This window comes from Eriocheir sinensis, chromosome 39, assembly GCF_024679095.1.
Source record: "Eriocheir sinensis breed Jianghai 21 chromosome 39, ASM2467909v1, whole genome shotgun sequence".
Taxonomy (NCBI): domain Eukaryota; kingdom Metazoa; phylum Arthropoda; class Malacostraca; order Decapoda; family Varunidae; genus Eriocheir; species Eriocheir sinensis.
Genome location: NC_066547.1, coordinates 207,254 through 222,899, shown reverse-complemented (window position 1 = coordinate 222,899; position 15,646 = coordinate 207,254). Strand labels below are relative to the sequence as shown.

Here is a 15,646-nt window from a genome sequence, read left to right as displayed (position 1 = left end):
GACCACATATGTGGGATGTATAGTAAATAGGTGAAGTGATGAGGAAAGGGGGCAGGGGCTTGGAAAGAAGAAGGGAAATGAAATCAATAGTAGGGGACTTGGGTGAAGGAACTGGGGAAGAACGGTAATGTGTAGGTAAATATATCTGACCTGCCAATGAAGGGAAGCTGAGGGAGGGAGCTCTGATGAGATGGGGAACGGAAGGAGGGAGAGAGGAAAGGAGAGAACGTTGTAAGGAATGAAGAAAATATAAGGAGTAAAGGCAAAGATGAGGGATTGTGCTAATCGACATGGGAAGGGCGACAAATGATTGCTATACGTAAGACTTATGACAAGGTAAATTTTGGGGAATACACTACAGCAACGCGTCGCCGGGTGCTCATCTCCGTTTCATTGGCCCTTGAGTCTGTCTTAGGTAAGAACCCACTACCCCGCAGGTGAGACATTCAAGTTACCACAGTTTACCTTCCTTAGGTTGCCCAAGTACCCATTTATCGACCAACCCGAGAAGGGAGTATGAACAGTTGGGTAAGTTAGGCTTGGACTGCCCGGGTCGGGATACAAACGTGGAAGCCGCTGATTCCATGTGAGGCGTGCTAATCACTCTTTGAATCACCACCACCACCAACACCATTGCCTCCACCACCATCACCATCACCACCGTCACCCTCACCAGCATTACCCACCCCCGCAACCACTTCCTTTATCACCATCAGCTATCCTACCACAAAAATCTGCCCGAGAATAAGTGTATCTTGTGATATGGCGTAACGTCATACGAAGCGGCATCGTGATGGAGGCAACAGAACATGGAGAGATGGGAGACTTCACAACCATTACAGTGCCTCGACCTCGAGACCAGATGCCGAGAACAATCACGGAGCAAGATAAAAAAAAGTGTTCCCTCTTGTATCTCAAGGTCAGTCGGTGGAGACGCCATGAGCAGCAATATTCACCACATTGATATTATGTTTCCCAATGTTTTTTTATGTATTTTTAAATCGGCAGTACACGTCATGGTCCATGTTATTGTAAAAAGAGAGTGGCCTTTTATCTTCTATTTCATTGTCACTCAAAAACAGAAATTTTAACTAAAGGAGTAGATGTAATGACCGTACCATCATTAAACTTACATATGCTTCGTTCTGCAAGGAAGAAAGCTTTATATGGTCTTTCCTGGTGTTTTGTTTATTACGTTTCTTCATGCAGTTTTGGTTTACACAATTATTTATTAGCCTAAAAAACAGAGAAAAAACATTGGACATAAAGGTCTTACAGAATCGGTTATGGACTCTAGCTGTCATCTGTGACTGAAATATGGTAAAGGGATAGACTGATATTTTTATGGCACTGATGTATCTAAATAACTACGGGAGACTGCAAAAGCTCAACAGTTGTACAGGTACTGATGGTTGTTAGCAATTAATGGGAGCTAGCAGGTGTTTTGTGGTGACTAGAGGAAGGTCATGTAACTCTGCAGAAAACAACCCTCCGACAAATTAATGTTTTGTAAGTGATCTGAATAAGAAAATATGTCACTGCTGATGCAGTAGTCGAATAAATGAATCAAGGCCAAAAAAGACAAAAGCGATAAGCTATTAATTCTGAGACGAAAACAATGATTGATGACAACAAAAAAGGTAAGATAACTTAAGATTCTCTAAAAATAGCTGACCTTACGGAAATCCCTGTACTATAATTTGATGAGCAGTAAGTAAACAGCTGGTTATCGGTGCACATTGACCTTGAAAAAGTCATCCTGTTAGCAAGGTAGTATGTGGTCGTTTGTTCTCCAAAAAGATTTAAGTCTCACGGTTTTATCCACCATCACAATGGACATAAAGGCCCAAGAGGGTAATAATGCTGTGTTGATTTCTGGATAGCAGTTCATCAACAAGACTTAGTATCCGAACGTCTGTGTTTCACTTTATCGTTGTCTGATTTACCGACGCATTACCTCAAAAGTGGCACTTTACGGCATTCTTTCTTTTTGCTGCCTAGAGAGTTGAGGAACGAGGAGCAATAAAACCTGTGTTCATCCTGAGATCCTTTCGATTTTTTCAACACAAACTTTTGTCGCCTGCACTTCGATGCTCCTTATTCAGGAAACCGAGGAACGTTCTTCTCCTCAGCCAATTAGCATTGCTGACAATCACTTCCCCTTCAGATTAACCTCCTTGGAGAGATTTGTCGAAACCCCACACCACCTCCAGCCACTCGAAGACTTTCCCGCAAGTGCCGAGCGGAGCCAAACCTTAACTTTAGGACGGAATAAATCAGACGAAATGTGAGGTCGTGAATGACATTAACTGAGAGCCATACGTGTTATCTCCGCTGGCATCGCTGTGGCTTTCAGCAGTCGCAACAGCAGTGCAAGATAGGCATCACACGGACGCAGACCGTGGCGAGGCCTGACCCCCCTTCACCCTGCAACATTTTAATGGCCCTCCTTATTGGCTATTTTCCCCCTCGACCATTACTAAAATGAAGCTCTTAAAAAGGAAAAATGTAGTTTTTGTAACTTTTGTGCCGGCGGCTCAATCGACGCAAGTGGAAGGAACACCTTTGAATACTGCAGAGATTCTTTTAAAGAAACGAAGAAGAGAAGGAAATAGGAGGCGAGGATGCCCGAGCTCCGACCTGCCTTACCATAGATTTTATGAGGTCCTTTCCCCTTGTGTCGCAGCGCCCGTTGGTCAGCCCACTCAGCCGTCCATCACGCCTTGTGCAAGGAAACCTTGGGTGTGATCGTAGGGTTTCTAGAGATCCCAGACGAGTTAACTTATCACAAGAGGCCAATTCAGGATCAAGTTCAGACCACAACGACTCCAAAACCTGAAGACCTAGTTCGTCCTTGCCCATTTGCCTAGTTGCTTATCGCTATCTTTGACTATTCTTAAACTTCTTTATCACTTTATTGCCGAATTGTGTTTTATGTCCTGTGACCGGTAACCGAGAACTCTACACTCCCCTCCTTACCTCGCCTGAGCCCCGCCCCTGCCTGGCAAGCTTGCCCGGCCATACCGTTTTCCTGTCCACTGTCCTTCACTCCGCCATTGAAGGGGACGAACCACCTACAAGACATGCCCATTGCCCAATCAGTCTCTCTCTCTCTCTCTCTCGAACACACACACACACACACACACACACACACACACACACATCACTTCACATTTAAAACCCGCGTAAAAATAACATCATCGGGTTACAACAAGAGAAAAAAAAGTGTCCCAAAAACACACGCATTCAACCCTTTAAGAAAAAAACAACAATAAAAAACACCTAATTTCCTCGTGAGCCGCCCCTGCTTGAGGCACCGGCAGCAGGCAGGGGCGGAGGAGGATGTGCACAAGACGACAGGCAGAACACTCACCGCTCTGGTTAGCACGCCCGTCCTGAAGCTCCTGCTGCTGCTGCGCCTGGTGGCTCTTGGGGCTGAGATGCGGGTTCTCATTCTGTCCTGAAGACCCGCCAGAAGCTGCAGCTGCTGCCGCCGCCGCCGCTGCTGCCACGGCCGCATTGTTCACGCCTTCCTTAGCCAGGGACTCGGCTGTAAGGAACACGAGGCATCCCGGTGACTTATGGGCCGTGGCGGTGTTTTAAAAGTTAAGTATCCCTATCCTCTACGGCTTTCTTTTTATTTTATCTGTGTCCTCCTGCGGCTGTGAAAATGGTTTATTATGCTTGGGTTCCCGAGACTGGAGCATAAAGATAAACACTGACAAAAACCTGCCCCACAAAACGCCCACCGCAAAAACAAGGGAGATGGGAGCCACCTTGACAGCCGACACGTGTGGCTGGCGGGGGCGAGGGTGGCGGCGGCGGAACGGAGACGCTGTTGTGTGGATGATGTCCCCCGCCTCTAACGCCCGATCCGCTCCCTTTGCTCCCTCTGTAATATCTTCATATCTTCCTCTTCTCCGCCCATGGAAACCCATTCTTCCCCCAAAGCCTGCTCCTCACCTCTTTACAACAATAACTCCACCCGTATCATCACCACCACCACCACCACCACCATCACCTCCATCACAACCACCTGCACCATTACCACAATCAGCAGCACCATCACTATCACCGACAAAAATATCACCACCAGCACCACCACCACCATCATCGCTATCACCACCACCACTACCACTAACACCATCACTAACACCATTAACTCCTCCATCACTACCACCACACCTACCATTATCACCACGACCGTTATCACCATCACAATTTCCCCCTCACACCACAACCACCACCAAAACCACAAACACCAGCACCAGCACCCACGTCACCACCACCACCACCATCATCACCACCACAACCAGAACCCCCATCAACCCCTCTACTACCATCACCACAACCAACACCCCCGCGACTCCCACCACCCCCACCACCACCACTAACCTCACTACCATCATTACCACCCCGTTTACCACTACCACACACACACACACACACACACACACACACCATAACACTCACCACCACCACCACTACCACTAACAGCAACAACAGCACAAAATCACCACCTCCAACCTTTACGTTAACCACCTTTATGGCAACCAACACCACCTTTTGTATTAACACCATCACTACTGCTGTCTTCACTATCCCTCAGCCTTTTGCATTATCCAGCCTCACCACCACCGTCACCACTATCACATTTAATATCGTATCAGCCACTGCGTCACAGGATGAATTTTATGCAGTTTCACTGGCCTCCCCTTCCCCTAAAAAAAAAAAGTGAAATGTGATTTATCCCTTTCAAGAATAAAAGAGAAAAACGAAATTTAAGAACTGTATAAAAATTTAAAAAAACTAATGAATCTAAGGGTCCAAACAATGTCATGTAGAAAAAAATTTATATAAATGAAATGGGACGGATTTTTTGACACACTGTAAAAACCGAGAATGAGAAAGAGAAAAGAAGTGAGTGGTGAAAGAAAGAGGTTTGACGGAAAGTTTTTGACCGCTGGTAATGTGATTAAAAAGGAGAGGAGGAAAAAGAATGAACGTGTAATGCGATTAGTGAGTCTCTAACAATCCCAACTTCTTAATCCTTCCAATCTCATTTGTTTGATTATCCTTCTCTCTCTCTCTCTCTCTCTCTCTCTCTCTCTCTCTCTCTCTCTCTCTCTCTCTCTCTCTCTCTCTCTCTCTCTCTCTCTCTCTCTCTCTCTCTCTCTCTCTCTCTCTCTCTCTCTCTCTCTCTCTCTCTCTCTCTCTCTCTCTCTCTCTCTTTCTCTCTCTCTCTCTCATTTTTTATAATCTGTCAGTGCTCGTTTCACAAACTGGGAAACTGGACAAGACACTCTTCATCATCATGAAATTGATAACGGATGTAAATGAAATTATAATAATGATAACAATAATGATGATAATTATAATAATAATAACAATAATAATAATAATAATAATAATAATAATAATAATATATATATATATATATATATATATATATATATATATATATATATATATATATATATATATATATATATATATATATATATATATATATATATATATATATATATTTATATACCTACATACATACAAACACAAAATGCTAAAATATGGATGCGGTTATATTTTTCCTCCAAACTCCTCACTCGGAAGGGTTCCTTTATTAAAAGAAAATCTTGATTCCATTATGGGCCCGAAAAACGTTGCAGGAATACGAGGGGAAAAGGAAATGTCCATTTAAAGGAGCCGCTTTGAGCGCTGTGAGCCTCCTCTCCTGCCGCTGGATGTATCACGCAACACTTTTTCAGATATTTCGATCGTTGGAGTTGCGCTGAGGAACTTTCAGCATGCGACGGAATCCTGTTGGACTCCTCTCTAGTCCAAGAGTCTTTCTTTCTTTCTTCGTCCAATACATCCAAAAAGAACATTTCTGTTGGACTTGTATTTAGTTTTGCATTGTTATAGAAGATAATTTATTCCCAGTAGTGTATTAACGTGGCATTACGATGCTTTGTTTTGTAAATTCTAGGGATTGTATTACGTTCAGTGGTGTTCCATCATCATTGATCTATTAATTTACCATTACAATTGTTATTATTATTATCATTGCCATCATCATCATCATCATCATCATCACCATCAGTATTTTCTTCTGTATATCATATCCTTATCGTCGTTTTGCCATCCTCTTTCTCTTCCTTCTTATTATCATCATCCCCAGCACCACCATGACCACCACCACCAATAACAACAACAACAACAACCTTACCCACCTCATATACAACCCCATCGACCACCATACCACCAGCAACATCGGCGACAACACACGGTCGACTGCCATCACAATCATTACTACTGCCATTAACATCATCACCAGCACTAAAACCACCACTACTAACCTTATTATTACCACTGCCTCCACTGCCCCTTATACAACCACTAACAACAACATCTATTCCACCACTACAATCAACTCTGCCAAGGCCATCACCTCCACCGCCACTACTACCTCCGCCACAAATATTGCCCCTACAACCACAACCATTGCCACAGCCGCCACCACCACCACCACCATTACTATCCCCCTCATCCTCCTCGGCCATTCCCAGTACACCTGAGCAAAGGAGTAAAAAAACGAGGGTAAAAAAAATGTTTTTCTGTAACCCCACCCCTTTTTTCCGTCTCCCGGGTCCCTCCTAAGGTATCAGCCAAAATAATCAAGGAGGGGAAGATTATAAGGCGAGACGCGGGGCGGTAATTAAAACTTTAATGAATTAATTGATATGAATCATTAGGGATGGCGCTGCATTTTTTTTATCCCTCATCTTTCCCCTGTTGCCCCCCCTCCTTGTCCCTCCGCCCCGAGCCTGGCGTATTCAGGGGGAAAGAGCGAAGGTGAGGAGAAGGTGAAGAAGGGGAATGACGAGGGGCGGCAAGGTGAAATTTTATCCCTCACAGATTCTCTCTCTCTCTCTCTCTCTCTCTCTCTCTCTCTCTCTCTCTCTCTCTCTCTCTCTCTCTCTCTCTCTCTCTCTCTCTCTCTCTCTCTCTCTCTCTCTCTCTCTCTCTCTCTCTCTCTCTCTCTCTCTCTCTCAAACATCACCTCTGTCGCCTCTATTTTAAGTAATTGCGCTCTGGTTGTTAAATAACTTCCCTCCCTCTTATATACCTCTTTTCTCTACCGTACTTTTTTTGTTTCACTCTTTATTTCTATGCTCCACACGGTTGAAAGTCACCGGGGGACGTTTTTTTAGTGTAATACATCCTCTTTACAGTTTTCAGCCTTATATAAACTGCACTGAAGGGCCAAACCTCGTCCCTAGGCGACCTTTATGCAATTGCATTGTGATTAGTGATCCCGTAAAAAAGGGGGTAACGCGAGGAGACATAGTTTGCGTAAAAAAATAGTCTGGAGATAATACGATTAATGACTGATGAGATGAGGGTTGATTACGATCCCCCTACATTAGGAAAAAAAAATGCAGAAAAATTTGAAGTTTGCATAATTTGTTTGGAATTAGTTTGGGGTTCATGTAAACAGCTCCTTCTCGTCTTTCCTTCTTCCTGTCGTGTTTTTCTTTCATCTTCTTGGCTCTTGTGTATCTCTAGTGCAATTATGATTGTTACATTTTTATTGGATCAATTTAAAATATTTTGCGTTGGAAGTCATTATTTTCTGGGTGTGTAAGTTTCCGTCCTTCGGTGATGACGTAGTTTTCAGAAAGAATATTTCTTATATTTCTTTTCTTCTTCTTCTTCTTCTTCTTCTTCACCATCCTTCTTCCTCTTCTTCTTCTTCATTTTCTTCTTCTTCTTCTTTTCTTTACCGTGTATATTTTGCTATCCATGTAAGTCCAAAACTTTCAATATTGATTATGAATATAGAATGATAACACATTTAATCATCATTATCATCATCATCATCACCATTGTCATCATGATCATCTTTATCATCATCATCATCATTATCATCATTATCATCATCACCATCATCATCACTATCATTATCATCATCATCATTATCACCATCATCATCGTTATTATCATCATCATTATCATCATCATCATCATGATTATAATCATCATTATCACAACCATCATCATCATCATTATCATCATCATCATCATGATTATAATCATCACTATCATCATCATTATCACAACCATCATCATCATCATTATCATCATCAAGATTATAATCATCACCATCATCATTATCATCACCATCATCAATATCATTGTCATCATCATCATCATCATCATCATCATCATCATCATTATCATCATCATCATTATCATCATCATCATGATTATCATCAAAATGATAATAATGATAATAATAATAATAATAATAATAATAATAATAATAATAATAATAATAATAATAATAATTATAAGATTATAATCATCACCATCATCATTATCATCACCATCATCATTATCATTGTCATCATCATCATCATCATTATCATCACCATAATTATCATCATCATCATGATTATCATCAAAATGATAATAATGATAATAATAATAATAATAATAATAATAATAATAATAATAATAATAATGATAATAATAATAATAATAATAATAATTATGAGATTATAATCATCACCATCATCATTATCATCACCATCATCAATATCATTGTCATCATCATCATCATCATCATCATCATCATTATCATCATCATCATTATCATCATCATCACGATTATCATCAACATGATAATAATAATAATAATAATAATAATAATAATAATAATAATAATAATAATAATAATAATAATAATAATAATAATAACAATAATAGTTATAATAATAATAATGCAAATAATAATAATGAATATTATTATTATTATTATTATTATTATTATTATTATTATTATTAACATTATTATTGACATTATTATAATTATCATGGTGTCATTACTCTAATTCTTTTTCTGTTTCATCTTTTATCTTCTTCTTTTTCTTCGTCTTATTATTATTATTATTATTATTATTATTATTATTATTATTATTATTATTATTATTATTATTATTATTATTATTTTTATTATTATTTTTATTATTATTATTATTATTATTATTATTATTATTATTATTATTATTATTATTATTATTATTATTATTATTATTATTATTATTATTATTATACTTTTTATATGAATAGTATTATTTTTATTTATAAATTATAAAAACATATTATTATTATTATTATTATTATTATTATTATTATTATTATTATTATTATTATTATTATTATTATTATTATTATTATTATTATTATTTTTTTTTTTTTGGGGGGGGGGGTACAAAGTTATCTACTTCATTATTGTTGATATTGCTGTTGTTTCTGTTGCATCTCTTGGTCGGTCTTGCTGTTATTACTCTTGTTGTCTTCGTTGTTTTTAACCTTTTTGTGTGATATTGTTTTTAATCTTAGTATTATGTCCAGGTTGTTAATATTTTTTTATGTCTCGTTTCACTACATTTGAATTTCCTTTAGTTCTATGATCCGCTCTTTTCTCCCTTTTCAACACTTTGAGTAAGTTTCGCCGAAGTCTGTCCACGATTGTTATGTCGCTTAATTAATAATATAAAAAAATCCTGAAGGGAAGCATAAGTATTGAACAACATAACAGACGCGCATAACACACACACACACACACACACACACACACACACACAGCTAATACTCACCAGCGGCTCTCAGTAGTTCCTTGGCGTTGGGCTCGTACTGGGAGAGCCTCTTGAGTTTTTCCGTCAGCTCCTCCTCCAGGCGCCGCCTCGCCCGCTTCTCCTTCTTCAGCTTGCGGAGGTACAGCACTGAGGAGAAGAGTATTGGTGCAATTGAGATAGGAGAAAAATGGAAGAGCGATATGATTATTTGCATCAGAGAATTATCGTTATTAAATGGTACTTGTATTGGTGGCTGTTTTTGAGTATTTAATGAGACGACAGTGAAGATGTTGGTGATACAAAGTAATTGTGTGTTTTAGATGCGTGTTTCTGTTAAAAGTGTTTGTGTTTGAAAGACCCTACCCTTCCAAGACCTACAGAATTAGAAATATGAGAGAGAGAGAGAGAGAGAGAGAGAGAGTGTGTGTGTTTGTTGTCTATTATTGTATCTCCTTTTATTGCTATTGATTAATTTGAGTAAGGATTTATGTTTGTGGAATCTCTTTAGAACTTACATTTCACTTTCTCGTCCTCCATCAGCTGCTTCTCTAGTCTCTCCCGCATCTCTTTCTGCCGCTGGAATTCTAGCTGAAGATGTTCTGTGATATGAAGAGAAAAAACAACAAGTCACACGTCGATTCCGCGGTAATCAGAGTGTTAGTTACGTAAGCTCAATGTTGCATTTCCCAGTTACAGGTACAATTATCTTTATTCCTGGTTTATATTTCTCATCTATATTACCCGCGTTCCCCATGCCCCCCACACTCACCCTTCTCTCTGATCCACTGCTTTTCCTCGTGCCTCACGCTCTCTGCTGCTACTTTCAGGAGGTTCTGAATGTTGCCCAGGAGGTTTTCAAGGGAAGAGAGAGGCGGGTGGTGCGGCGAGGGCGTTACCTCGGGTCCACCTCCCATGCTGAGGCCCGCCAGCCCACTCAAGCCTGGGGATGGACGACATGAGTTACGCAAGAGTTGTCGATACCCGAAGCTGCCTAGAGAGCTGAATTTAATGGATTATTGGAAACTTAATGGAAAAATTAGTGTAAAATGTTTGTCTCATCAGTAGACAATGAGTCAGCCAAGATCAGACAGTAGCCCCGCGAGCGTCTACCACTGCCGGGCAAATCTAATTTATTCATCACAAGCAATTCCGTCACAAATTTTAACCTGGAGGCAGACGGTCGTCCCCGACGGGTAGAAGGGCGGAACACTGTGACGTAGTGGGCGTGGCTACACTACTGCTGTTGCTGCTGCTGCTACTATTGCTGCTGCTGTTGCAATTGATATTCCCGGAGAGCAGATTCCCTACGCTCCCCACCAGCTGGCTGACGCCACCGCCGGGAGTGTTGTTGTTGGCCGTGGAAGTGAGGGTGTTGGTGATGGTATTGTTGTTGTTATTGTTGCTGCTCGAGAAGTGTAGCGATGGGCGGTCCGAGTAGTCGAATTCCTCTCGGTCACTCAAGTCTGCAAGGGACAAGAAAGAGGAGTAACAAGGGGGGAAGAGGAGGGGAAGAAAAAGTGCTGGGTGAGTTGGGGGCCAAGGGGAAAGAACATTAGCTGATAGCAAGGAGAGAGCGACACCTTCGCTGATAAAAAAAAATAATCCTCGCAGAAGAAAATCGATTGCAACGAAGACAACAGACATAATCTGACTAAATGATAAAATTTTAGTAACTTATTAAGGAATCAAATGCCCATGATATAAGTATCCCCCCAAACAAAGATTCGACCGGTGAGTGGTTAGAAGCAATTACTTGTGGAAGAAAACAAGTAACAGCAATAAAGAGGAATTAATGTACTTTTTGGGGGCAGCTTACCATTTTTGTCGTCGAGGTCGTCAGCGTCAGAGAGTGCCTCGTCCTTGTCGTCTCTTGGGGTGGGGGCGTCGCTCAAGTCATCGCGAGAGTCACTCTTGCTACTAAGGTTGAGCGCATCACCCTCCCCGTAGCCTGCTAGGACAAGAAGTACGAGGGTGAGTGAGAAAGGAGTGGAACAGAACCTTGGCAGAAGGGAGGGAGAGTGCCTGGATGGCACCAATGACTCGACCCAAACAATCGTTATCTTAACTTCAACACTATGCACCACCACGTGATTGACTTCACAGTACCAGAAGCCCGAGGAAATGAAGTGTATTTAGATTCAAACCAACGGACTGAGAATTTTACGACGCTGAAAACGTTGATGTATCAACTCAACATTCTTAAAGTCATAAGATATAATCCTCCCTCTCCGTAAACTTGATACGGAAGAACTCATTAAGGAAAATGACCTTCACTCTATATTGTCATATGTGACTATATATATAAGGAAGGTCATGGGGACTCACCGTTTGTTTTGTGCGGAGATGCTGGGCGGTCTGCAGCCTCATCCCTCTCTAAACCCAGCATTCGATCAGCCCTGTTTCTGTCCTCGCGTATCCTGCGGGGATGATTTATTAAACGTTAGAAAATTACAACACAGGTGAAGCAACCTCTCTTTCTCGCGCTTCTATTGGTATTTTTCTTATATACTTGCTCAAAAGGGTAGTCCTTTAGCCTTCATGACATATTCGGCATATGTTAGTTATATTCATATACTCTTGCTTTGAAACCAAAGGAAACCACACATTTTAAAGTTTTTTTTTTTTTGTGAGGCAAGTCAAGGCTGAAAACTATTATCATAGTTTTTCACTCTGTATAAGAATCCGAAAGAGAGCATTTAAAATCTTGCCATCACAAAATTCACATATATCGGTTGTTCTATGCCGGAACATGCCGTTGAATATTCAAATAAGATCTTAAAAATATATTGATTCCTACGTGATTAATCTAAATCAGCATGATCTAACTAACCTAACATAATATATCTTAATGACTTCACTTCCATTGTCAGTCTTGTTTAATTTCTATTTCACTCTGGTCTTTATCCCTCGTCCCTTCCCGCTGATTGCTTCCTTCAGGTGTTCGCACTCGACGCACCTGATGTATGTGGTCTACAGGTGGTACACACGATCCGAGACAGTAACGAGCCTCTTCTAAAATCAAAGGAAATATCTTCTTATTTTCAGCTTCAACTCGATACTTATGCACTCAAAAAACCCACAAGAAAACGCTCTTACGTACAAGACAATATTTGTGTAACTATTTTCTTAGTACCTTTTTGATAACGTTGAAATTTTGTTTTTCTAATGTTTATCACCTACATATTCTGAAAAAAACGACTAATACAAAGAAAATCTTATATAACCTCTATCCTAATTAATTCATCCTCGGCTTTTTTTCTACGGCCATTAAGTGCAGGAGGCTAGATTACTTCTAACCACTAAAACTACGAGAGGTTTGAAGTGTTTTATGAACCGCCTATATTCACCTGTCTATCCCACCTGTACATCTCCTTCACCTCCCCTCCTGCTCGCCCTTCACCACCCTCCACGCGTTGGCGAAAGAAGGACTGACAATCAATTAAGTCTCCTCTTGCAGCGTGTGTACTCTTAGCTCGGCGCGAGGGACACGTCTAATGGGCCGGCGGGTGAGAGCAAGGGTTGTAGGAGGGCGGCTATTGTTCTCTATCCTCGGTGTGTTTGTTATCTTGTTCTCCACTCTGGCAGAACACTCGTTAGCGCCGCCGAGGAACCGGCAGCCGAACGTCGATACACTCTGGCCATGGACGAGGTGAGTGCCCGAGCAAGTGTGAGTGTGGTCAGCTGGCACACCGGAGAAAGGAAAAATACGTTCACTCAGCTTTTTTTTATGTCCTTGTCCGACCTCCTTTATACATCCGCCTGCTCGTTAGCGTTTTTTTTTCTTCATTTTTATTTAGTTTTCAATTCGATGGGCGCTTCGTCTAGTCGGTGCTGTGCTACGAAAAATGAGTGTGTAGCAATTAATCAATCGATAGAGTGTATGGGAGACCCTTGTATGCGTGGCAGGGAAGCTTTATGTTCATTCGTAATTACTGAAGCAATTTAAGACCCATGGAGGGCAAGAAGGTGAGGGAAAGGAAGGAAGGGAAAGTACGCTCGGCAATTAAAGAGGTGGTGAGTAATAAGATAATAAATCAGAAGAAAGAGTGGAAAAAATAGAAATGGTCGATACTAAAACGTGTGTGTGTGTGTGTGTGTGTGTGTGTGTGTATGGAGATGAGAGAGAGAGAGAGAGAGAGAGAGAGAGAGAGAGAGAGAGAGAGAGAGAGAGAGAGAGAGAGAGAGAGAGAGAGAGAGAGTGGATAAAAGGTAATAAAGATGAGATTCTACACTTCCATTTAAAAGGGAAAGATATCACGCCCTTCATCACAATAATAGGCCTTAGAGCGACGATCCCGTGTAATCTGGACGGTGGCCGGGCCTGACGATTCGGCACTGAAAGAGGAAGAGCAGAAGAAAGAGACGGAGAGGAGGGGGGAAGAAGGGGCGAAGTAAATGCGGAAATTAGCGAAAACAGAAGAGACGATTGGCAGGAGGCGAAAACGGAGACTAGCGGGCCGTGGTTGAGGGTAGCAATCAATGGTTCTAAATGCCTCCCTCTGCTCTCTGCTTATTACAATGCGCCACGATTTAATTGATAGTTGGTTATTTAGCGCGCCACCACACGCAATGACCGCCGCCACCATCACCACCACCCCCGCTGCCTCCCCGCCGCTGGAGACGTGGCGGTGGCGATGGTAGCCTGAACTGCCTTGGCCTGCTCCCTGACCCTTGCATCGATGCGTGTGTGTGTGTGTGTGTGTGTGTGTGTGTGTGTGTGTGTGTGTGTGTGTAATCTCTGCCATATTCTTTATACTTTTTCTTACTCCTCTTCCATCAACTCGCGTTACTACTTTTCCAAATGCAACAACTAGTTCGTTTCTGTAAAATTCGTCCTTGATATTTTCTTCTTCTCTTCCTTTTTACCTCAGGCCACGCCCACTCAGGTCAGAGGGCAAGAGCAGGGTAAACACAGTCCGCTCCGCTCCTCTGGCGTGAAAGACGGGCCGGAAATTCGGAAATTAGTATTAATGACTGGTCTGCCCTAACGAGCGACGACTGTTATTGTTCCACGCCGCCACCAGCCAGACACTCGATATAGGAGAGCTTATTTATAATTGCTTATCGTAGAACTAATTTTTCACCATCTATCTAACTATCTATCTATCTCCCTACCTCTCTATCCGTAAAGATTCTTCTGTAGATCTATAGTAACAGAAATCATCACATAAATAGCTAAAACAGAATACGCTTACAATGATTAATATAGAAAGAATACTAGCAAAATACTAAATATACCTGTATGTCCTTGATGATCTAACGGTCATTAGATTTACATGGAGGCAAAAAGTCGATGAAGCATTTTTGTTTCTTCTCTCTTTGGATAAATATTACTTCCGCGTCTGTGCCGTATACCAAATGGAAGTGTAGGGGAGAGAGAGAGAGAGAGAGAGAGAGAGAGAGAGAGAGAGAGAGAGAGAGAGAGAGAGAGAGAGAGAGAGAGAGAGAGAGAGAGAGAGAGAGAGAGAGAGAGAGAGAGAGAGAGAGAGAGAGAGAGAGAGAGAGAGAGAGAGAGAGAGAGAGAGAGAGAGAGAGAGAGAGAGAGAGAGAATGTTTTCACCCTGGTCGCCTATGCAGTGTCGCCTACGCAGTGACAGGGTTTATTCTCGATTTTTTCCTTCCTCGCCAGCATTGCCACCCTCAGCCACCACACCACCAACACCACCGCCATTGTCAAACTCCACCAACCCCCCTCTCCCCCCTCCACCCACCCACCCACCACTACTCTCATAACAATTAACACCATCACCACGAGCTTCACCACCACCATCCCCAGGAACATAATAAGAGGGGTATATGCAACTTCAGACGCGAGCTTACCTGAATTCTCAGTACCATATTGCAAAGTGTAGGAGAGAGAGAGAGAGAGAGAGAGAGAGAGAGAGAGAGAGAGAGAGAGAGAGAGAGAGAGAGAGAGAGAGAGAGAGAGAGAGAGAGAGAGAGAGAGTGTGTGTGTGTGTGTGAGTGGGGGCTACCTCATGTTTCAGCCCTCCTTGCCAATCACC

The 15,646-nt window shown here is 41.6% G+C and overlaps 1 protein-coding gene across 9 annotated transcripts in view; it reads right to left on the bottom strand.

Annotated features, from left to right (window-relative positions):
- The window catches only part of LOC127008848 (dachshund homolog 2-like), a 125,388-nt gene that overhangs the window by 16,260 nt on the left and 93,482 nt on the right, over positions 1-15,646 (bottom strand). For 7 of the 9 annotated variants that reach the window (XM_050881215.1, XM_050881219.1, XM_050881217.1 and 4 more), the window contains 7 exons: positions 11,967-12,058; positions 11,458-11,589; positions 10,808-11,104; positions 10,411-10,581; positions 10,157-10,240; positions 9,663-9,788; positions 3,374-3,550 (listed from right to left, as the gene is read on the bottom strand). In XM_050881215.1, coding sequence (XP_050737172.1) covers positions 3,374-3,550; positions 9,663-9,788; positions 10,157-10,240; positions 10,411-10,581; positions 10,808-11,104; positions 11,458-11,589; positions 11,967-12,058 — 1,079 coding nt within the window. The remainder of the gene's footprint in view (positions 1-3,373; positions 3,551-9,662; positions 9,789-10,156; positions 10,241-10,410; positions 10,582-10,807; positions 11,105-11,457; positions 11,590-11,966; positions 12,059-15,646) is intronic. The other 2 variants (XM_050881221.1, XM_050881223.1) reach the window with 1 other exon arrangement.